The 25,793-nt window shown below is 40.0% G+C and overlaps 1 protein-coding gene across 5 annotated transcripts in view; it reads left to right on the plus strand.

The window, feature by feature from the left end:
- cbfa2t3 (CBFA2/RUNX1 partner transcriptional co-repressor 3) overlaps positions 1 to 25,793 on the plus strand; it is a 168,285-nt gene that overhangs the window by 109,659 nt on the left and 32,833 nt on the right. For all 5 annotated transcript variants that reach the window (XR_012050834.1, XM_061974766.1, XM_061974767.1 and 2 more), the window contains exons 2-5: positions 3,525 to 3,680; positions 13,514 to 13,755; positions 17,454 to 17,543; positions 20,359 to 20,540. Coding sequence is in view for 4 of the 5 variants with exons in the window: in XM_061974766.1 (XP_061830750.1) it covers positions 3,525 to 3,680; positions 13,514 to 13,755; positions 17,454 to 17,543; positions 20,359 to 20,540 (670 nt within the window). In the remaining variant the exon portion in view is untranslated. The remainder of the gene's footprint in view (positions 1 to 3,524; positions 3,681 to 13,513; positions 13,756 to 17,453; positions 17,544 to 20,358; positions 20,541 to 25,793) is intronic.

Consider the following 25,793-nt stretch of genomic DNA (forward strand, 5'->3'; position numbering starts at 1 on the left):
TCTACTTCTCATTCTCTCTCTCTTCCTTTTTATTTTCCTCCTCCTTCTTTTTCTCCTACCGTTTCTCTTTCTCCTTTTTCTTTGGCTTCTCCTTTTTTTCGTCCTCTTTCACATCCTCATTATTCCTTCCCTCCTTCTTCTCCTCCCCCTTACCTGCCGCACACTGTGAGGAGGGCGGTGTATAATGCTCACAACACGTTGGAAAGTTTGCTCCCTCTCGGCATGGGCGTGAAGGTTGCAAACAGGAGTCAGAATGGCCTAACAAACACGTGGTGATGTAAACATTGTCTTTGGCAGGCTTGTGTGATATCTGTGTGTGTGTATAGATCACAGGCGTACAAAGTAGCACATGCTTGTGGCCAAATCCACTGTGCCACCCATTTGCTTCGCACCGCCGCGTCTGCTCTTGCCTTGTTTGGTCCTGGAAGTGTGTCTGGCAGAAGACCGGGGTAGAGCGTGATGGAGCCGGGCTGAAAGTCGGTCCCCAGTGATGGACAGCAGCAGATCCAGCTGCACTTGTCCCTGGCAGTCAAGTTGGCTTGTCTGAAGCAGGGTGGGGGGGGGACGAGAAGGGACAGCCGGCCGAGGAGTGTGTGCATGTGTGTTTTGGTGCGTGTTGGAGGTTAGATGGCGGGGCCACTGATTGGGATGTCAGAGCCGCACGGTGTGTGTGAAGGGGAGCGAGAAGGGGGCGGACGGCGGGGGGCGAGGGCCGAGGGGCGAGGGCTCAGTCTCAGTCAGCAGCAGCTGAGCGGTTGAGCAGGTGTTGCCGCATGTCTCCCAGGCCTGGCTTTCTGCAACCAGCAGAGACATGATAACACATAGTCCAGGGGGTAGTGTCAAAAGTTTGGCCCCCAAACAGGTTTTTTTTCGGCCCGCGTGATGAGTTTGCCAAGTATAACAATTTTTTTTTTTTTTTTACAAAAGAAACTGCTGTTCTAAATGTGTCCACCGGATGTCACAATAGCAATTCTGTTAGGCAAGCAAACGGTTTATAGTTAAAAGTTAGTTAAAGTACCAATGATTGTCACACACACACTAGGTGTTGTGAAATGATCCTCTGTATTTGACCCCCTGGGAGGTTAGGGGAGCAGTGAGCAGCAGGGGTGGCGGCGCCCAGGAATAATTTTTGGTGATTCAGCCCCCAATTCCAACTCTAGATGCTGAGTGTCAAGCAGGGAGGTAATGCATACTTGCCAACCCTCCCGATTTTCCCGGGAGACTCCCGAATTTCAGTGCCCCTCCCGAGGCAACCATTCTCCCGAATTTCTCCCGATTTCCTATATTGGAGGCGTGCCTTAAAGGCCTTGCCTGTAGCGTACTCCACGACCTGTCGTCACGTCCGCTTTTCCGCCATACAAACAGCGTGCCGGCCCAGCCACTTAATGAATCAAGGCATACTTGGTCAACAGCCATACAGGTCACACTGAGGGTGGCCGTATAAACAACTTCAACACTGTTACAAATATGCGCCACACTGTGAACCCACACCAAACAAGAATGACAAACACATTTCGGGAGAACATCCGCACCGTAACACAACAGAACAAATACCCAGAATACCTTGCAGCACTAACTCTTCCAGGACGCTACAGTATACTCCCCCCACGACCCCGCCCCGTTCAAACCCCCGAATTCGGAGGTCTCAAGGTTGGCAAGTATGAGGTAATGGGTCCCATTTTAATAGTCTAATAGCCAAGCAAGAGGTACACAGTAAAGGGTGACTGTGGCTCCTCCTCCTCAACCCGCATGAAACTTAAAACCTGCCATTTTATGTCTTTTGCTTCGAACGCATTGTCATTCGGCACCCTCGTCGCCCCAAAATGTCTCTGTCAAACACAAGAAAAGTGAACTTAACCCTTTTTGAATAGTTTTTACCTCCGTTTCTTACGGTTTGTTGAGTTAGCACTGGTTCGATACATGGACATGACAAAGGAGGTATTTGATACCTAGAAGAGTTTACATGTTGTGTTGTTTGTTCAATTCCAGAAAGACTGTGACTTAAAAGTTCAATCCTGGGACCAAGTCTAAGGTCATTGTGTTTTTGAAGCTGCACCAATTAAAGTTAAAGTACCACTGATAGTCACACACACACTAGGTGTGGTGAAATTATCCTCTGCATTTGACCCATCACCCTTGTTCCACCCCCTGGGAGGTGAGGGGAGCAGCGAGCAGCAGCGGTGGCTGCTCTCGGGAATCATTTTGGTGATTTAACCCCCAATTCTATTCTTGATGCTGAGTACCAAGCAGGGAGGTAATGGGTCCCATTTTTATAGTCTTTGGTATGACTCGACCGGGGTTTGAACTCACAACCCACCGATCTCAGGGCGGACACTGAGGAGGTTTTTCCTCAGAATGTCCTCAGAACTTTCAACAAACTTGTGTGATTATTTCTGATGTGTACGTTTTCATAATGTGCTTGTTCTATTTTTGGCCAGAGTAAAAACAAAGAAAATAACCTGGAGTTTTCATTATGTTTAAGTTATCATGCCATGATTTTATTATTACGGCCCACTTGGGAATAGATGTTCCATGCGGCCTCAAAATGAGTTTGAGGCTGAGGCCTAGGGTGGCTCTCTTGGTTGCTTTGTTGGGTCTGCTCCTGTCTCTGGCCATGCTCCCTCGATCAGAATCAGAATCAGAATCAGAAATACTTTAATAATCCCAGAAGGGAAATTACAATTGTCAGCACAATCCCATTCAAGATCAGACCAAACATTACAGGGAGACAGAACAGGATCACTGATGGGTCTGCCAACTTCCGGTGCCCCTTACAAAAAAGCTGAGATACAGGTAAACAATGGAGGGGAAGAAAAAAAAATAATAATACATGCGGTCTAAGCCTGGGCCCCTGGAGAGGGGGTCCAGACTGAGGCCAAGGGAAAAAACAACTCATAGCCATAGCACACATCCCTCTTACACACATGTAATAGCATCAAACATCAAAGAACACAAAGGACATTAAAGATATTAAAAGTGTGAATGGCGTGGAACACCGCAAAGGCCACCACAGTGTATATGTTCTTTTGTTGTTGTTTTATTTGTTGTTGTTTTACTTTTGTGGCTGTGTGTAGAAATAGCTGTTTGCATCAGCTCTGCTCTTTTAATGTCCTTTGTGTTCTTTGATGTTTCCCTCTTACACACATGTTTATGTGTGCTATGGCTATGATTTTTTTTTATTCTTCCTTGGCCTCAGTCTGGACCCCCTCTCCCCAGGCTTAGATTTTTTTTTTTTTCACCCATCCCCCTCCCCAGCTTTTACCTGTTTTTCACCTTTTTTGTAAGACCCATCAGCAGTCCCGTTCTGTCTCCCTGTAATGTTTGTCTGATCTTGAATGGGATTGTGCTGAAAATCTTAATTTTATAATTACTAAAGTATTTCTGATTCTGATTCTGATTCCGATTGACACCCCTGACATAGTCCAAGCCACTTCCGCACCATGCAATGATTTGCCTTGACCGTTCCGACGCGGGTTTTCCATTTTTTCACAATCGCTCTTCTTTTTTTTGTGTGTCCTCGCCAGGTAGCAGAGTGCAGAAGGTTGGAACAATGCCAGATTCACCTGCGGATGTGAAAACCCAGCCCAGGTCCACCCCACCCACCATGCCTCCTCCACCCCCGGCTGTCAGCCAAGCAACCAGCCGTAATGCCTCGTTCACCCCCACCACCAGTAAATCAAGTAAAGACCTCCTCTTCTTGGTTTGTTTTGTTTTTTTTATGCGCCGACAAATATACTGCCCATTCACAAGCAGCTGCAGCTTTTGTTTCAATGTTCTCGATTTGTGCTCAAGCACCATGTCGGCAAGCGATGAACCGAGCAGGTCAGAGAACGACTTGTTGCTCATAGAAAGCTCTTGTAAATGACTTTGTTTACCAAACGTCTGAAAGGTAAAGTGCGGCTGCACGCCTGTATGCCGGGCAAAAGTATATTATGATGTGCAAGGCTGTGAATGCACGTAAACATTAGTCGCGTAGCCTCTAAAAGTGACCCTATTCCGAGAAATATGCAATTGCGCCCACAAGTCGATGAATAGTGTGGTAAAGTAGAGCGCAAATGGAAGAAAACACTTTAGCACATCTTTTCAGTCTTTTATTTGTCTTTCTTGTTGCTTAGATAGCAGCGACATTGCTTACATTAAGTGGATTGATGGGAGAAGTAACAATATTATGATTCATGGTTTGTGCCTACAATCGTAGCTGACTATTTTTTTTTTTGTTGGTGATGATTTGCCTCTTTTCTGACTTGCAGTCAGTCGTCCCTTGTTTATCGCGGCGAAATGGTTCCAGGTCTAAAACACATTTCCGTGTCGTAGGATTTGGATTTAAAAAATGTAATAATTTCATAATTAGAGCACATAGAAACTGTTTGCAACCTTCAAAATATGTTTGTACCATAATTATGAAATATAACACCCATATACTCACCTTTACCTTGTTTACATACATACATATTCATTATATATATATATACATATATATATATATATATATATATATATATATATATATATATACATTATATATAAACATATATATATATATATATATATATATATATATATATATATATATATATATATATATATATATATATATATATATATATATATATATATATAGTCGAGGTTTCTGTGATTTATCCGTTATATAGTGCTCAATACCGGGGTAGAGCGGAATATATTTTATTAATAAAATAGGGAAACCTGCGAAACAGGCTTGTAGGGGTGATATAGCCTCTTGTGTTCTTTCTTGACCTAACGTGTATATATATATATATATATATATATATATATATATATATATATATATATATATATATATATATATATATATATATATATATATATATATATATATATACACACACACGTTAGGTCAAGGAATATATATATATATATATATATATATATATATATGTATGTATGTATGTGTTTATATAAATATATATACATACATACATACATATACATATATATATATATATATATATATATATATATATATACATACATACATATATATACATACATGCATATATATATATATATATATATATACATATACTGTGTATATATGTATATATTTGTATACCGGTATATATACATATATATGTATATGTATAAATATACATATATATACATATACTGTATGTATTTGTAGATGTATGTGTGTATGCATATATATATATATATATATATATATATATATATATATATATATATATATATATATATATATATATATATATACATATAATATACATATGTATATATACATATGTATATATATATATATATATACATATGTATATATATACATATATATATATTTGTATATATATACATATATATATATTATTTTAAGAAAATATAAGACTTAATTTTAGTGAAATAGTGCGATGTTATGATGGTCGACTGTATAAATGTGGAATTATCAGGTCTGATTGAACTTGATTGATTATCTCTAAATGTTTTCAGGCACAGTGGAGTTGAGTATTGACTATTTGTGTCACCTGATCCTCCAAAGTTTGTTGAAGTTACTTGAGTGTCAAGTGTGCTCCACGGTGGGCGTGTCTTCGGAGCTAAATACCCTTGCTGTCGACAAGAGTCTTTGTAGCACGGTGTGTGTGTGTGTGTGTCTGTGTGTGTAAGTGTGTGTTGTTTACCAGCCGGCAGGAGGGCGTCGGGACAGGGGGCATCAGCCCGGGTGGCGTTGCGGCAAGGAGGCCACTTTCTTCCCTATATAGCAATGTTGTTTCACCTGTTATGGCGGCTGGTCAGTGGTGTAGCACTCTTCTTGCACGCCTTAGTCCCTCTTCCTTGACACAAGTGTCGCCTGTTGGGATCACATGGTTCACGCCACCCACTGCATGTCCACACCACTGTTTTACGTAAGATCACATAATATTACTCCAGTTGACAATGGAATGCTTCAGAAAAATATCAGTTGCTGTGTAGAGCGGTGCTTTCCATCATTTTCAGCAGACTGCATTGCAAAATGATTAACCCCACTCTTCCTGTCATAGTTCTTGCCCAGTATTTCAAGTCTAAGCATAATAATGGCTTACAGTGGCCATTTTTGCTGTTTCCCCTGAGAGGTCGCACTAGACAGGTTAGACTGTCGTCATATATTTTGTATATATGTATATATATATATATATATATATATATATATATATATATATATATTATACGTTGCGAAAGACGTTTTTTACACAATGACATTATGTAAATGTTTATTTTCATATCGTAACTGTTTCCAAACAGTGTCTGTAACAAGGCAGTAAAACGGTTGATCACGCAAAACAGAAGTCATCGTCATGGACCCACTAGCTGCAGAAGCTAGCTCTCCAATCAGCTAAACAGACTCAATAGTTCCATGGTGACGTTTTGGTGAATTTACTGATTAATTTGTAAAACTCAAACAATACAAAAATAATGTCATTGTTAGTTAATAATACGAACAGACACTTGTGAACGTGTTAGCATATGAACTAATGTTAACAACGCTAGCTTGATTACATTACGATAGCATGTACAAATATGTGGGCCAGCAACCTGAGGGTTCCAGGTTCGATCCCCGCTTCTGCAATCCTAGCCACAGCTGTTGTGTCCTTGGGCAAGACACTTTACCCACCTACTCCCAGTGTCACCCACACTGGTTTAAATGTAACTTAAATAATGTGTTTCACTATGTAAAGCGCGTTGAGTCAGTAGACAAAAGCGCTATATAAATATACTTCACTTCACACATGGGAAGGTTTATTAAGTAAGCATTGTTTTAGTTATACTGTAAAACTTACAAATGTTGCTTTGAGAGATAAATGAAGAATCAATACAGGTAGAAACGCTATGGTCGGCTGGAAGACGGAAAGGCAGCATTGCAGCACCTGCAGAGAGCAAACTTGTTAAGAAAAAGGCGCTGTTTTTGCGTTATTGCCATCAGCAAAGAAAATTTTATAAGCCGCAGGGTTCAAAGCGAAGGAAAAAAGTTGTGGTTTATAGTCCAAAATTTACGGTAATGGTGATTTGAACCTAAAACGGGGGAATATGTCTGTCGGAGTGTTTGTTTGTGCTCGCGCGTGTGTGTGTGTGTGTGTGTGTGTGTGTGTGTGTGTGTGTGTGTGTGTGTGTGTGTGTGTGTGTGTGTGTGTTCTTGTATTTGTACCCTTCTTGAGACGTCAACAAGGAAAAGTATCTTCCATATAAGGAGGTGTGAACAAGTTAGGACATAAATCATGGTCCCAATACGGAAAACCATTGCATCTAATAGAGAATGTCTCATTTGCACCCCTGGTGGTGAAATCTATCAACATTAGGGTGGTCCCAAAAAGGAGGGATTTTTCAAATTGACTGTGTGTCGGTTTTAAAAGTGTTCCCCCTCTGGTCAACATATGAAATAACAAGTGTGTGTAAGAAATTGAAATGCGCCCCCTTTGGCCAAAATTAATTACAAAAAATAAAATAAAATAAAATTATATATATATATATATATATATGTGTGTGTATATATATATATATATATAGAGAGAGAGAGAGAGAGAGAGAGACATACTGTAATAACTTGAAGTAAATAATGAAGATTAAAACTCAATTACATACAACAACAACAAAAAATTAACTTAAAGCTTTTTCTCACAATGTGTCAACTTTTTTCTTATAAAATTGGGAACAATGTCTCATATTCTTTCTGTTTCTGTAATATTGCAATATTTTCTCGCTAAATTATTACCTTTGTATGTAAAATGTTTACTTTTTAATGCAAAATGGATGACATTTGTCTTATGAAATTCTGACTTTCATCACAATATTGCCAATTTTTGGGTTGTTCTTGTAAAATAGTGACATTTCTTTGAGTAAAATGACGACTTTTGTCATAGTTTTGCCAAGTAAAATTGTGACTTGTCGAGTAAAACGTCGACTCTTTTTCATAAAACTGCCAACATTTTAAGCTTTTCTTGTAAAATTGCGTCTGTTATTGAGTAAAATTCAAACTTTTATCATAATATCGCACAAATGTTCAGTTTTTCTTGTAAAATGTTTTACTTGCGCTGAGTAAAATTACTACTTTTATTATAATTCTACGTTTTTCTTGTGAAATTGTGACCTTTTTCTTGTTAAATTCCAACTCATTTTTCACAACAAGCTTTTTTCTATTTGCATAGTATGCATATGTTATTATTGTTGTAAATTCACATCTTCATATATCTAGAAAGGGTGGTCCTAAAGAGGTAGGAATTTTTCTCAGGTCTCAAGAAGGTAACAAATACAAGAAATATCAGTTGCTGTGTAGAGCGGTGCTTTCCATCATTTTCAGCAGACTGCATTGCAAAATGATTAACCCCACTCTTCCTGTCATAGTTCTTGCCCAGTATTTCAAGTCTAAGCATAATAATGGCTTACAGTGGCCATTTTTGCTGTTTCCCCTGAGAGGTCGCACTAGACAGGTTAGACTGTCGTCATATATTTTGTATATATGTATATATATATATACATATATATATATATATATATATATTATACGTTGCGAAAGACGTTTTTTACACAATAACATTATGTAAATGTTTATTTTCATATCGTAACTGTTTCCAAACAGTGTCTGTAACAAGGCAGTAAAACGGTTGATCACGCAAAACAGAAGTCATCGTCATGGACCCACTAGCTGCAGAAGCTAACTCTCCAATCAGCTAAACAGACTCAATAGTTCCATGGTGACGTTTTGGTGAATTTACTGATTAATTTGTAAAACTCAAACAATACAAAAATAATGTCATTGTTAGTTAATAATACGAACAGACACTTGTGAACGTGTTAGCATATGAACTAATGTTAACAACGCTAGCTTGATTACATTACGATAGCATGTACAAATATGTGGGCCAGCAACCTGAGGGTTCCAGGTTCGATCCCCGCTTCTGCAATCCTAGCCACAGCTGTTGTGTCCTTGGGCAAGACACTTTACCCACCTACTCCCAGTGTCACCCACACTGGTTTAAATGTAACTTAAATAATGTGTTTCACTATGTAAAGCGCGTTGAGTCAGTAGACAAAAGCGCTATATAAATATACTTCACTTCACACATGGGAAGGTTTATTAAGTAAGCATTGTTTTAGTTATACTGTAAAACTTACAAATGTTGCTTTGAGAGATAAATGAAGAATCAATACAGGTAGAAAAACTATGGTCGACTGGAAGACGGAAAGGCAGCATTGCAGCACCTGCAGAGAGCAAACTTGTTAAGAAAAAGGCGCTGTTTTTGCGTTATTGCCATCAGCAAAGAAAATTTTATAAGCCGCAGGGTTCAAAGCGAAGGAAAAAAGTTGTGGTTTATAGTCCAAAATTTACGGTAATGGTGATTTGAACCTAAAACGGGGGAATATGTCTGTCGGAGTGTTTGTTTGTGCTCGCGCGTGTGTGTGTGTGTGTGTGTGTGTGTGTGTGTGTGTGTGTGTGTGTGTGTGTGTGTGTGTGTGTGTGTGTGTGTGTGTGTGTGTGTTCTTGTATTTGTACCCTTCTTGAGACGTCAACAAGGAAAAGTATCTTCCATATAAGGAGGTGTGAACAAGTTAGGACATAAATCATGGTCCCAATACGGAAAACCATTGCATCTAATAGAGAATGTCTCATTTGCACCCCTGGTGGTGAAATCTATCAACATTAGGGTGGTCCCAAAAAGGAGGGATTTTTCAAATTGACTGTGTGTCGGTTTTAAAAGTGCTCCCCCTCTGGTCAACATATGAAATAACAAGTGTGTGTAAGAAATTGAAATGCGCCCCCTTTGGCCAAAATTAATTACAAAAAATAAAATAAAATTATATATATATATATATATATATGTGTGTGTGTATATATATATATATATATATAGAGAGAGCGAGAGAGAGAGAGAGACATACTGTAATAACTTGAAGTAAATAATGAAGATTAAAACTCAATTACATACAACAACAACAAAAAATTAACTTAAAGCTTTTTCTCACAATGTGTCAACTTTTTTCTTATAAAATTGGGAACAATGTCTCATATTCTTTCTGTTTCTGTAATATTGCAATATTTTCTCGCTAAATTATTACCTTTGTATGTAAAATGTTTACTTTTTAATGCAAAATGGATGACATTTGTCTTATGAAATTCTGACTTTCATCACAATATTGCCAATTTTTGGGTTGTTCTTGTAAAATAGTGACATTTCTTTGAGTAAAATGACGACTTTTGTCATAGTTTTGCCAAGTAAAATTGTGACTTGTCGAGTAAAACGTCGACTCTTTTTCATAAAACTGCCAACATTTTAAGCTTTTCTTGTAAAATTGCGTCTGTTATTGAGTAAAATTCAAACTTTTATCATAATATCGCACAAATGTTCAGTTTTTCTTGTAAAATGTTTTACTTGCGCTGAGTAAAATTACTACTTTTATTATAATTCTACGTTTTTCTTGTGAAATTGTGACCTTTTTCTTGTTAAATTCCAACTCATTTTTCACAACAAGCTTTTTTCTATTTGCATAGTATGCATATGTTATTATTGTTGTAAATTCACATCTTCATATATCTAGAAAGGGTGGTCCTAAAGAGGTAGGAATTTTTCTCAGGTCTCAAGAAGGTAACAAATACAAGAAATATCAGTTGCTGTGTAGAGCGGTGCTTTCCATCATTTTCAGCAGACTGCATTGCAAAATGATTAACCCCACTCTTCCTGTCATAGTTCTTGCCCAGTATTTCAAGTCTAAGCATAATAATGGCTTACAGTGGCCATTTTTGCTGTTTCCCCTGAGAGGTCGCACTAGACAGGTTAGACTGTCGTCATATATTTTGTATATATGTATATATATATATATATATATATATATATATATATATATATATTATACGTTGCGAAAGACGTTTTTTACACAATAACATTATGTAAATGTTTATTTTCATATCGTAACTGTTTCCAAACAGTGTCTGTAACAAGGCAGTAAAACGGTTGATCACGCAAAACAGAAGTCATCGTCATGGACCCACTAGCTGCAGAAGCTAACTCTCCAATCAGCTAAACAGACTCAATAGTTCCATGGTGACGTTTTGGTGAATTTACTGATTAATTTGTAAAACTCAAACAATACAAAAATAATGTCATTGTTAGTTAATAATACGAACAGACACTTGTGAACGTGTTAGCATATGAACTAATGTTAACAACGCTAGCTTGATTACATTACGATAGCATGTACAAATATGTGGGCCAGCAACCTGAGGGTTCCAGGTTCGATCCCCGCTTCTGCAATCCTAGCCACAGCTGTTGTGTCCTTGGGCAAGACACTTTACCCACCTACTCCCAGTGTCACCCACACTGGTTTAAATGTAACTTAAATAATGTGTTTCACTATGTAAAGCGCGTTGAGTCAGTAGACAAAAGCGCTATATAAATATACTTCACTTCACACATGGGAAGGTTTATTAAGTAAGCATTGTTTTAGTTATACTGTAAAACTTACAAATGTTGCTTTGAGAGATAAATGAAGAATCAATACAGGTAGAAAAACTATGGTCGACTGGAAGACGGAAAGGCAGCATTGCAGCACCTGCAGAGAGCAAACTTGTTAAGAAAAAGGCGCTGTTTTTGCGTTATTGCCATCAGCAAAGAAAATTTTATAAGCCGCAGGGTTCAAAGCGAAGGAAAAAAGTTGTGGTTTATAGTCCAAAATTTACGGTAATGGTGATTTGAACCTAAAACGGGGGAATATGTCTGTCGGAGTGTTTGTTTGTGCTCGCGCGTGTGTGTGTGTGTGTGTGTGTGTGTGTGTGTGTGTGTGTGTGTGTGTGTGTGTGTGTGTGTGTGTGTGTGTGTGTGTTCTTGTATTTGTACCCTTCTTGAGACGTCAACAAGGAAAAGTATCTTCCATATAAGGAGGTGTGAACAAGTTAGGACATAAATCATGGTCCCAATACGGAAAACCATTGCATCTAATAGAGAATGTCTCATTTGCACCCCTGGTGGTGAAATCTATCAACATTAGGGTGGTCCCAAAAAGGAGGGATTTTTCAAATTGACTGTGTGTCGGTTTTAAAAGTGCTCCCCCTCTGGTCAACATATGAAATAACAAGTGTGTGTAAGAAATTGAAATGCGCCCCCTTTGGCCAAAATTAATTACAAAAAATAAAATAAAATTATATATATATATATATATATATGTGTGTGTGTATATATATATATATATATATAGAGAGAGCGAGAGAGAGAGAGAGACATACTGTAATAACTTGAAGTAAATAATGAAGATTAAAACTCAATTACATACAACAACAACAAAAAATTAACTTAAAGCTTTTTCTCACAATGTGTCAACTTTTTTCTTATAAAATTGGGAACAATGTCTCATATTCTTTCTGTTTCTGTAATATTGCAATATTTTCTCGCTAAATTATTACCTTTGTATGTAAAATGTTTACTTTTTAATGCAAAATGGATGACATTTGTCTTATGAAATTCTGACTTTCATCACAATATTGCCAATTTTTGGGTTGTTCTTGTAAAATAGTGACATTTCTTTGAGTAAAATGACGACTTTTGTCATAGTTTTGCCAAGTAAAATTGTGACTTGTCGAGTAAAACGTCGACTCTTTTTCATAAAACTGCCAACATTTTAAGCTTTTCTTGTAAAATTGCGTCTGTTATTGAGTAAAATTCAAACTTTTATCATAATATCGCACAAATGTTCAGTTTTTCTTGTAAAATGTTTTACTTGCGCTGAGTAAAATTACTACTTTTATTATAATTCTACGTTTTTCTTGTGAAATTGTGACCTTTTTCTTGTTAAATTCCAACTCATTTTTCACAACAAGCTTTTTTCTATTTGCATAGTATGCATATGTTATTATTGTTGTAAATTCACATCTTCATATATCTAGAAAGGGTGGTCCTAAAGAGGTAGGAATTTTTCTCAGGTCTCAAGAAGGTAACAAATACAAGAATGTGTGTGTGTGTGTGTGTGTGTGTGTCTACATTTCTGAGCACATTGAGAATACGCAAGCGATCACAGGAATACGAGTACGAATGTTGATACTATTCTCAACCCTCAAAGCTGCAAATCTGCTTTTCAGCTGGTGGACATGTGCAGCCCCACATTTAGCTGCACACCTGCCGTCGGAATAAAAGCAACACGGGCCACCGGACTATTTTTGGCACCTCATTTACAAGTTCCTCTTATAGTTGTGTCCTAGTGAGGGAGTTTGGTGGTAAGGGGGGCCGAGGGAAATAGACACAAGAGCAGGTGGACGTCGAGGAGAGTCCAAATGCTAACACTTGCGAGACAGCTGAAGTTTGCACACAAAAGTGGACACATGATTGCGATAATGAACGCCTACTTCATTCGCGTGTGTGTGTGCGTGTGTTTAATCTTCCGTGCACTCAGCAGGCTAAAGCGCCCATCTTGCCCCCAGATGTGGCAGATGCCCCTCGGGCTCCTGAGAAACAAAATGACCCAATTCCCGTTGCCTCCCCCCCGACTCCCCCTTCTGTCTGTCCTGCAGTGCTAAACGGGAGCAGCCACTCTCCCACCTCGCTGAACGGCGCCCCGTCCACGCCGAACGGCTTCAGTAACGGGCCGGCCATGTCGTCCACGTCCTCGCTCTCCAACCAGCAGCTCCCGCCGGCCTGCGGCGCCCGGCAGCTGTGCAAGCTGAAGCGCTTTCTGACCACGTTGCAGCAGTTCGGCAACGACATCTCGCCCGAGATCGGGGAGCGAGTGCGCAGCCTCGTGTTGGGGCTGGTGGTGAGTCCGTCAAACACACGCCGAGTCGACTTTTGCGAACTTGACTGGTTCTTGAACGTGGCTCGTTAACTGAAACGTTTGTAGAGTTCCCAATTAGACACAATGTAAACGTAAATAATCGGTTTTAGCCTCGACAAAAGTCGGTTTTAGTAAATAAATGCACACTTCGGAAAAACTGTCAAATAAGGCAAACAATGGACCTGGGTGCGATTAGTGGCGACAGCAGGTGGGGACACTGGTCACTAAACAGAAACAAGTGTGTATGATCAACGCACCTAGCAACAGAAATGTAAATCAATTAAACAAAAATAGACTTAAACATAGTAGAACGTTACTGAACACAAAACAAGACATGTGACAGGTCTTGAAAACTATAATGGATATTTATACCGTATTTTCCGGACTATAGAGCGCACCGGGATATAAGTCGCACCCATTAGATTTTGGGAAAAAATTGATTAGCCGCATCAGACTATAACTTGCAGATGGATATGTTGTGAAATTAGTTATTTACACAGAACAGAACATGGTTAGTTAACTGAAACGTTTGTAGTGTTCCCCATTAGAAACAATGTAAACCTAAATAATTGGTTTTTGCTTCGACAAAAGTCGATTTTAGTAAAGAAATGCACACTTTCATGACACTATTGTTGCGTTTGTGTCCAATGTCGCGACGGTCGTGTTCTCAGGATGCAAAAAGACGGGTGGAAGTCTTTTAATACCGAATAACAAGGCAATAACAAACGCAAAAAGAGACTGAATATAGATGCACAGAAAAGCTCAAGGCAACACTAAGATTAAGTCAAAAAGACTGAAACATAAGAAATAGCGTGAGGCTAGCAAGAATCGTAAAAACTGTCAAATAAGGCAAACAATGGACCTGGGTGCGATTAGTGGCGACAGCAGGTGGGACACTAGTCACTAAACAGAAACGAGTGTGTATAATCAACGCACCTAGCAACGGAAATGTAAACAAAGGAAACAGAAATTGACTTAAACATAGTAGAACTTTACTGAACACAAAATAAGACATGTGACAGGTCTTGAAAACTATAATGGATATTTATACCGTATTTTCCGGACCATAGAGCGCACCCATTAGATTTTAGGAAAAAATGTATTAGCCGAATCGGACTATAAGTTGCAGGTGGATATGTTGTGAAATTAGTTATTTACACAGAAACGTTTAGTAAATGTTTCTTTACATACCTAAATTGTTTCCAAACACTGCCTGCAACATGGCAGTAAAACGGCTAAACAAAAAAAAAAACAGAAGTCAACGTCACGGACGATGCGGCCATGTCGTCTACGTCCTCACTCTCCAACCAGCTGCTCTTGGCAGCTGAGCAAGTTGAAGCGTTTTCTGACCACGTTGCAGCGGTTCGGCAACGACATCTCGCCTGAGATTGGAGAGCGAGTGCGCAGCCTCGTTTTTAGGCTGGTGGTGAGTCCGTCAAACACACGCCGAGTCGACTTTTACGGACTTGATTGGTTCTTGAACGTGGCTCGTTAACTGAAACGTTTGTAGAGTTCCCCATTAGAAACAATGTAAACATAAATAATTGGTTTTATCCTGGACAAAAGTTTGTTTTAGTAAAGAAATGCGCACTTTGTGTCCAATGTCGCGACAGTCGTGTTCCCAGGATGTAAAAAGACGGGTAAAAGTATTTTAATACCAAATAACAAGGCAATAACAAACGCAAAAAGAGACTGAATATAGATGCACAGAAAAGCTCAAGGCAACACTAAGCTCAAGGCAAAAAGACTAGAACACAAGCGATAGCGTGAGGCTAACAAAAATCGTAACAAACTGTCAAATAAGGCAAACAATGGACCTGGGTGCGATTAGTGGCGACAGCATGTGGGGACACTAGTCACTAAACAGAAATGAGTGTGTATAATCAACGCACCCAGCAACGGAAATGTAAACAAAGGAAACCGAAATAGACTTAAACATAGTAGAACTTTACTGAACACAAAACAAGACATGTGACAGGTCTTGAAAACTATAATGGATATTTATACCGTATTTTCCGGACTATAGAGCGCACCGGGATATAAGCCGCACCCATTAGATTTTAAGAAAAAATGTATTAGCCGCATCGGACTATAACTTGCAGATGGATATGTTGTGAAATTAGTTATTTACACAGAACATAACATGGTTCGTTAACTGAAACGTTTGTAGAGTTCCCCATTAGAAACAATGTAAACGTAATTAATCTGTTTTAGCCTCGACAAAAGTCTGTTTTAGTAAAGAAATAAATGAACACTTTCATGACACTATTGTTGCATTTGTGTCCAATTTCGCGGCGGTCGTGTTCTCAGGATGCAAAAAGACGGGATGGGGTGCAGATTCCAAATAACAAGGCAAAAACAAACGCAAAAAGAGACTGAATATAGGTGCACAGAAAATCTCAAGGCAACACTAAAAGCTTAAGGCAAACATACAAAAAGACTAAAACATAAGAAATAGCGTGAGGCTAACAAGAATCGTAAAAACTGTCAAATTAGGCAAACAATGGACATGGGTGCGATTAGTGGCGACAGCAGGTAGGGACACTAGTCACTAAACAGAAACGAGTGTGTATGATCTACGCACCTCGCAAGGGAAATGTAAACAAAGGAAACAGAATTAGACTTAAACATAGTAGAACTTTACTGAATGCAAAACAAGACATGTGACAGGTCTTGACAACTATAATGTATACCGTATTTTCCGGATTATAGAGCGCACCAGGATATAAGCCGCACCCATTAGATTTTAGGAAAATATTTATTAGTCGCATCGGTCTATAGCTTGCAGATAGACATGTTGTGAAATTAGTTATTTACACAGAAACATGTCGTAAATGTTTCTTTACATACCTTAATTGTTTACAAACGGTGCCTGCAACATGGCAGTAAAACGGCTAAACAAAAAAAGCAGAAGTCATCGTCACGGACGATGCGGCCATGTCGTCTACGTCCTCGCTCTCCAACCACACTTTCAAGACACTATAGTTGCCTTTGTGTCCAATGTCGCGACGGTCGTGTTCCCAGGATGTAAAAAGTCGGGTAGAAGTCTTTTAATTCCAAATAACAAGACAAAAACAAACGCAAAAAGAGACTGATTATAGGTGCACAAAAAAGCTCAAGGCAACACTAAAAGCTTAAGGCAAAAATACAAAAAGACTAGAACATAAGCAATAGCGTGAGGCTAACAAGAATCGCAAAAACTGAGGCGAACAATGGGTGCGATGAGTGACGACAGCAGGTGGGGACACTAGTCACTATGATCTACGCACCTCGCAAGGGAAATGTAAACAAAGGAAACAGAAATAGACTTAAACATAGTAGAACTTTACTGAACACAAAACAAGACATGTATATATAATATAATGTATATGTATACCGTATTTTCCGGACTCCTTTTACACTTTTTGAACCACATACGGGCCTGCCTTATATTGTTCTTCCATGCTGGCTCCAGCGTGGTCATCTCTGGACATCAAGTCGCCATATAAATGGCGAGCCTTATCGCTAATGCTAGCCTCAGCAATGCTATCCCCTGCTTGTTTCTTTTCGTATATATATATATATATATATATATATATATATATATATATATATATATATATACATATATATATATATATATATCTACAAGAGTCCACATTAGTTGCACTGATGAACCGCTTGTGACTTGTCTTGCACAGAACTCAACACTAACCATTGAAGAGTTTCATTCCAAACTTCACGAAGCTACCAACTTCCCCCTAAGGCCTTTCGTCATTCCCTTCCTGAAGGTAAATATACTACACGGACACAAGTTTAGTTTGCATACTTTCCCACAGGTTTCTGCCCTAGGGCTTTTTGTACGTGTATGTGTATGTAATGTGAAACTATAATTATTTGATAGTTGTTTACGTTGACAAATGTACTGTTTTACACTGCAATATTGTTCAATGTAGACACTTATTACGACATGTGTAGCTTGTGTGCTATTGTGTGCTTGGCTGTTGTGTAGCTGCGAGCTCCTGGCAGCCTATGTTTACCTTTTGTGCATATTGGAGGACATTTAGATGTTAACTGGATGCCCAGTAAACTCGCTGCATTACTGCTTGTATCGGGGATTTTAGGTGCAGTCCGAATAAAGCACAGGTGTCAAACTCAAGGCCCGGGGGCCAGATCTGGGCCGCGGCATTATTTTATCTGGCCCGCAAACACCTGGAAATGTGTCAATAAAGTACTTAATATTTTCTCACTAAATGTAATTGATTATCATTTTGACAGAAAAAATATATATACTGCTTGAAATCGCATACCTTTTTAAACTTTAATAATAGTATCCAATATTGCAACAAATATTATTATCATACTTTCCAAACATGTTTTTGTCTATATAAAAAAATACTTAACTTTAGAGCAAACTACCCATCAAAATAATAAAAATGACAATAAATGTGACGTTGTTCTTTACAGCATATTAATGTAAATTGAAAAAAAAACTACTATTGTTTTTTGCGTTAAAAATGTGTTGACTGAGCTGCCAGTTTTTGACTTGATTTTGTTGTTTTTAACGGTGTATTACGGTAATTGGAAGATAGGTAGATCTGTTTTTACGGTAGAAAAACTGGCAGCGAAGATGCCAGAATAAAAAAATTAGTTTTACTGTATAACCATTAACAATATCATGTTGTAAAAAAACAATGCAAATTTAACACAAACATTCTGGCAACTAAGCTGCCAGCTGTTTCCGTAAAACCCCCCCACAAAAAATAGTGGTACTGTTTTTCCATTTACCGTAAAATGTTGTAAAAAATTTATAAAAACACTATTTTACAATAACATTTTGTAAATGTAAAGTTTCATTCAGTAAAAAAACATAAAAATCCTATTCCGTTTTTATTTAAGGCGGTCTGTCGTAACGTTTTTAGCTTTCAATCAGACATTATTGTGAGGTTTTGTATTAGTGTTCCTAAAAATCAGATATACCGTACGTGACATGCACATAGTGGCACGCACGTACGGGCAAGCCATCAAATGTTTGGAAGCCGCAGCTGCATGCGTACTCACAGTACCGCGTCTGCGCATCCAACTCAAAGTCCTCCTGGTAAGAGTCTCTGTTGTCTCAGTTCTCCACAGGCCAATGGTAAAGCTTGACTGTCATCTTTCGGGAATGTAAACAATGAACCACTGGCTGTGTTATCCGGCACAACAGTCATACTTGCCAACCTTGAGACCTCCGAATCCGGGAGGTGGGGGTGGGGGGGGCGTGGTTGGGGGCGTGGCTAAGAGGGGAGGAGTATATTTACAGCTAGAATTCACCAAGTCAAGTATTTCATATAAGAAATACTTGACTTTCAGTGAATTCTAGCTATAAATATATATTTATTTTATTGTATATATATATATATATATATATATATATATAAAAGAAATACTTGAATTTCAATGTTCATTTATTTACACATATACTTGTTGAGTTAAGGGTTGAATTGTCCATCCTTGTTCTATTCTCTGTCACTATTTTTCTAACCATGCTGAACACCCTCTCTGATGATGCATTGCTGTGTGGCACGCACAAAAGTGCTTTCATCAAATGCACTAGATGGCAGTATTGTCCTGTTTAAGAGTGTCACAACATTGCTGTTTACGGCAGACGAACTGCTTTACGGTAGACCAAAACATGACTGCTGTTGTTGTGTGTTGTTACCGCGCTGGGAGGACGTTAATGAAACTGCCTAACAATAAACCCACATAAGGAACCAAGAACTCGCCCTCCATCATTCTACAGTTATAACGTCATTGGGCAGGCACACCGTTTATATTGTGGGAAAGCGGAGGACCTGGATCCGCCTGAATTTCGGGAGATTTTAGGGAGATAATTTGTTCCGGGAGGGTTTCGGGAGAGGCGCTGAATTTCGGGAGTCTCCCGGAAAATCCGGGAGGGTTGGCAAGTATGCTTTAAGGTTTATTGGCGCTCTGTACTTCTCTCTACGTCCGTGTACACAGCGGCGTTTTAAAAAGTCGTACATTTGACTTTTTGAAACCGATAGCGATAATTTTGAAACCGATGCCAATAATTTCCGATATTACATTGTAAAGCATTTATCGGCCGATAATATCAGCAGTCCGATATCATCGGACATTCCTAACTGTACGCCATAAAAACTTTGTCTGTGTTTGGCGACGGCTGGTTTTTAGACTGGACTATAATGTGAGCATCCAGAAAAAGTGGTGTGTGTGTGTAAGTGTGGTGCATCCGTGTGTGCGGTCATCCTCCACATGTGGGACTCTGCAGCGGGGGTCTGCGTTGTATCACGCAGACAGGTCTCGGACAGCTATTTGACAGCACTTATACACACGCACAATACACACCTCAGCACATCAGAGAGAGACACATGGCAGAGGAATGTGTCGAGAGATCTGTCTTATCTCATTGTGTCTCTTCATCTATCACTCCCCCTTTTTTTCACTGCCTTATCTGGCTTTAATTCACTCTCCACCGTGCAGCGTCCAGCTCACTTCTTCTCCTCTCAACCCCGTTTTTATTTTTTTTATTTTTTTTTTACCTCACGTTAATGAATGGTTCTCATTTTTCTTTTTCCTCCACCGCAGGCTAACTTGCCCTTGCTGCAGAGGGAGTTGCTGCACTGTGCCAGGCTGGCCAAGCAGACGCCGGCACAATACCTGGCCCAACACGAGCAGCTCCTCCTGGACGCCAACGCCAGCTCGCCCCTGGATTCCTCCGAGATCATGATGGAGATGAACGAGCACGGCAAGAGAAGGACCCCTGACAGGTAGCTACTGTCGAGGCGTGAGTGGGAAAATTGCAGAAACAACATGGTGGACTGATCTCACAATATAAACAGTCGATTCTTTTTTTTAATGCAAGTTGCGTCGAAAGAGCCACAGCCGAAGGAAAATACTAACAGTTAGCACACTGTAAACCTGCGTTGTCCTTTCCATCCTTACACTTTCCATCATTGTAACTGAGCTACTGTGTTGAACAATTTCCCTTGTCGATCATTTAAGTTTGTCTAAATCTAAGTCTAAGTCTAAGTAATGAAAAATATGCGATCCGTTAAAGCACGAGGTACAGGAATCTTTTGTCACCGGGCAGAATTCAAACCGTAGGTCTGCGCGCCTCGCTGATAGTCCCTCCCGGGTCGCCTCCTCTCTGGAAGTGCACGGAATCACGCACGAGGCTGAAGTTGCATCGAAGGATCCACTAGTTCAGGGGCGTAAAAACTTTTGGACTCGCGGGGCCGCATTGGGCTAAATAAATTTGGCATGTAAAATAATTCATGACATCATGACTAGGGCAGGTTGTCAGAAAAATCACACAGCATCATTTCATAGGTCTCAACTAGGGATGTCCGATAATGGCTTTTTGCCGATATTCCAATATTGTCCAACTCTTTAATAACCGATACCGATATCAACCGATATATATGCAGTCGTGGAATTAACACATTATTATGCCTAATTTGGACAACCAGGCATGGTGAAGATAAGGTACTTTTTTTTTAAATTAATAAAATAAGATAAATTAATTAAAAACATTTTTTTGAATAAAAAAGAAAGTAAAACAATATAAAAACAGTTACATAGAAACTAGTAATTAATGAAAATGAGTCGAATTAACTGTTAAAGGTTAGTACTATTAGTGGACCAGCAGCACGCACAATCATGTGTGCTTACGGACTGTATCCCTTGCAGACTGTATTGATATGTATTGATATATAGGTGGCGACTTGTCCAGGGTGTACACCGCCTTCCGCCCGATTGTAGCTGAGATAGGCTCCAGCGCCCCCCGCGACCCCCGAAGGGAATAAGCGGTAGGAAATGGATGGATGGATGGATAATGTAGGAACCAGAATATTAATAACAGAAAGAAACAACCCTTTTGTGTGAATGAGTGTAAATGGGGGAGGGAGGTTTTTGGGTTGGTGCACTAATTGTAAGTGTATCTTGTGTTTTTTATGTTGATTTAATTAAAAAAATAAAAAATAAAAAAATAAAAAAACGATACCGACAATAAAAAAACGATACCGATAATTTCCGATATTACATTTTATTATCGGACATCCCTAGTCCCAACTCAAGAGCTCTACAGAGCTGAGTAAATAAACATATATGGACTCTTTAAAGGAGAACATTATCACAATTTCAGAAGGGTTAAAACCATTAAAAATCAGTTGACAGTGGCTTATTTTATTTTTCGAAGTTTTTTTCAAAATTTTACCCATCACGCAATATCCCTAAAAAAAGCTTCAAAGTGCCTGATTTCAACCATCGTTATATACACACCCGTCCATTTTCCTGTGACGTCACACAGTGATGCCAACTCAAACAAACATGGCGGATAGAACGGCAAGCTATAGCGACATTAGCCCGGATTCAGACTCGGATTCAGACTCGGATTTCAGCGGCTTAAGCGATACAACAGATTACGCATGTATTGAAACGGATGGTTGTAGTGTGGAGGCAGGTAGCGAAAACGAAATTGAAGAAGAAACTGAAGCTATTGAGCCATATCGGTTTGAACCGTATGCAAGCGAAACCGACAAAAACGACACGACAGCCAGCGACACGGGAGAAAGCGAGGACAAATTCAGCTATCGCCTTCTAACCAACAATTGGTATGTGTTTGTTTGGCATTAAAGGAAACTAACAACTATGAACTAGGTTTACAGCATATGAAATACATTTGGCAACAACATGCACTTTGAGAGTGCAGACAGCCCAATTTTCATCAATTAATATATTCTGTAGACATACCCTCATCCGCTCTCTTTTCCTGGGGGTCTGGCAGCAGATTTCTTTGACTTTATCGTTGGAAATGCATCTGCTTTGAGTGTCGCAGGATATCCACACATTCTTGCCATCTCTGTCGTAGCATAGCTTTCGTCGGTAAAGTGTGCGGAACAAACGTCCAATTTCTTGCCACTTTCGCATCTTTGGGCCACTGGTGCAACTTGAATCCGTCCCTGTTCGTGTTGTTACACCCTCCGACAACACACCGACGAGGCATGATGTGTCCAAGGTACGGAAAACAGTCGAAAAAACGGAAAATAACAGAACTGATTTGACTCGGTGTTTGTAATGTGTTTGAGAAAATGGCGGATTGCTTCCCGATGTGACGTCGCTCCGAGAGCGAATAATAGAAAGGCGTTTAATTCGCCAAAATTCACCCATTTAGAGTTCGGAAATCGGTTAAAAAAATATATGGTCTTTTTTCTGCAACATCAAGGTGTATATTGACGCTTACATAGGTCTGGTGATAATGTTCCCTTTTAAGACAATAAACTTGATCACGCCATTGCATGGCGAATTGTCGCCATACAACAGTGCCCCTAAAAGATGTAACCTGGGCCTGAAAGAAAAGGTTTTTTACTATATACCACCCCAGCATGTCCACTTTAAACAAACGCAACAAACTGGTCTCATCATGCCGACACAGAAGCAAAGCGCTATTGTGCAACAATGACCACACCCCCATGTAATGTACCCTATATATATATATATACATACATGTAACAGCCACAGACACTTCCATAAATCCCCTGACGAGCAGGGAAACCTGCAAAACAGGCTTGTAGGGATGATATAGCCTCTACTACTAACCTTTAACCGTTCATTTTACTCACTTTCATTTAATTACTACTTTACATGTAACTGTTTTTATTTTTATTTTAGTTTATTTTTTGTTCAAGAAAATGTTTTTTTATTTATTTTATTTTAATTTGTTCTAAATAAAGGACATTATCTTCACCAGACCAGGTTGTCAATGAAATTAGATTGTTTAAAGGGTTTCATAAAACCAGGTCCAGTCCAGACTCAGCAACACATACCTTCATTTATGTACACTCAAAATTAGGGAACACAACAACAGATTGCATATAATCTACAAACAACATTACATTTTCTAAATAAGCATTTATGTACAGTCCAGATTATAGATTATTTTACATTTTATTTGGGTCGAGAGGGGCCGAGCCGCAGCTACGCTTTACTCTGTACCGCTTGCCTAGCCCTAGTACAGGGGTCGGCAACCCGCGGCTCCGGAGCCGCATGCGGCTCTTTGATCACTCTGATGCGGCTCAGCAGCTTACTTGCTGAACCCCCCAATTTTCCCGTGAAACTTCCGGATTTCAGTGCCTCTTGCAGAAAACTCCCGGGATTAATATTCACCGATTTTTACCCTTATGGCTACAATAAGGGCGTGCCATGATGGTACAACATTTGGCGCCCTCTACAATCTGTATTAACAGCGTGCCAGCCCAACAATAGTTGTACAATATACATCTACTGCTTGCACATGTACGTGACAGCAACGTATACTTGGTCAACAGCCACACAGGTTACACTGACGGTGGTCATATAAAACAACTTTAACACTCTTACTAATAATGCGCCACACTTTGAACCAAAACCAAACAAGAATGACAAACACATTTCGGGAGAACATCTGCACCTTAACACAACATAAACACAACAGAACAAACACCCAGAATCCCATGCAGCCCTGACTCTTCCGGGCTACATTATACACCCCTGCTACCACCAAACCCCGCCCCCACCCCAACCCTGCTCCCTGGGGGGTGTATAATGTATCCCGGAAGAGTTAGGGCTTCATGGGATTCTGGGTATTTGTCCTGTTGTGTTTATGTTGTGTTACTGTGCAGATGTTCTCCCGAAATGTGTTTGTCATTCTTGTTTGGTGTGGGTTCACAGTGTGGCGCATTATTAGTAAGAGTGTTAACGTTTTTTTTTTTATACCGCCACCGTCAGTGTGACCTGTGTGGTTGTTGACCAAGTATGCCTTGCTGTCACCTACGTGAGCAAGCGGAAGCCCCGTACAACGTGTGGCTGATCAGGCACGCTGACTGCAGTGAGTGCCATATGCTGTACCATCACGGCACGCATGACGCTGACAAGCGCCATTCATTTAAAACCCGTGTGCCGCACCAGCTTTCTAATTCCACCAAAAGGTGTGGGCAGCGTGTCTGAGACCCCTGGTTATACATAGCACAAAGTTAAAAAAAAACAACTTTGTATGCAGTGTTATTTAATTTAAAATTTCAAAAAAAATTTGCGGCTCCCATTGTTTTCTATAATTTGTGAAACTGGTCAAAATGGCTCTTTGACTGGTAAAGGCCTTAGTATTACCCGTCTGCTTGCCTAACAGAATTGCTATGGCGACATCCAGTGGACACATTTAGAACAGCAGTTTCTTTCAATAAAAAAAAATGTGCAGCTCATTTTTGTACTTAGCAAACTCATCTCGATGTGGATTGACAGGCCGTCCTTATTCTTTGCTTTCCTCCGAGCCATTCCCCTTTCCCTGCGCCTCTCGCCGCCTACTCGCCGACCCTCCTTCCTCCCGCTCTAACTGCGCGACCTGCAGGCTCCCAGCAGCTGTCCATATGTCAGGGATGTGTCCAGATGGCGATGTGCTGACCGTAACACCGAACACATCCTCCTCCTCCGCTGCGCGAGGGGAGGGCGGGGTGGTTTGGACGGGACTGTAATCCACACACCTCCGCCTCCCGACCTCTTGCTCTTATGCACAGCGGGCCAGGCTTGAGTGGTGTGTGTGTGTGAGGCGGGGGGAGCGGCGGTGGGGGGGCTTCGCCGTGCCAGCTGTTCCTATGATTTGTTAGCGGCCAGAGCCCAGGATGTGTGTGAGCATTGCCGTCACGCTCAAAATACACAGGCGGATAACCACCCGGGGCCGACGGCAGCGCGCATCGACAACATGCGACCATGATTCATTGGCCTTTTGATCCCCGCACGATAAAAAGTGATTTCCATCTGAATGCCCGGCGAGTGCCATCCAGCTAAACAGATTAATATCGACGCTCCCATTTAAACTGACCAGATGGCTGCAAAACACAGCCCTCTCTCTCTCTCTCTCTCGTTCTCTCGCGCGCCCGCACACTAACTTATACAGTGTCTCCAAACATCTGCCAAACGCAGCAGGGTTCAGGCCGCGTCGGCCCTTAAGCCGGGGCCCGGGTGGAAGGCAGGGAGACGGGAATAGTTGC

This window comes from Nerophis lumbriciformis, linkage group LG15, assembly GCF_033978685.3.
Source record: "Nerophis lumbriciformis linkage group LG15, RoL_Nlum_v2.1, whole genome shotgun sequence".
In the NCBI taxonomy this organism is placed as follows: domain Eukaryota; kingdom Metazoa; phylum Chordata; class Actinopteri; order Syngnathiformes; family Syngnathidae; genus Nerophis; species Nerophis lumbriciformis.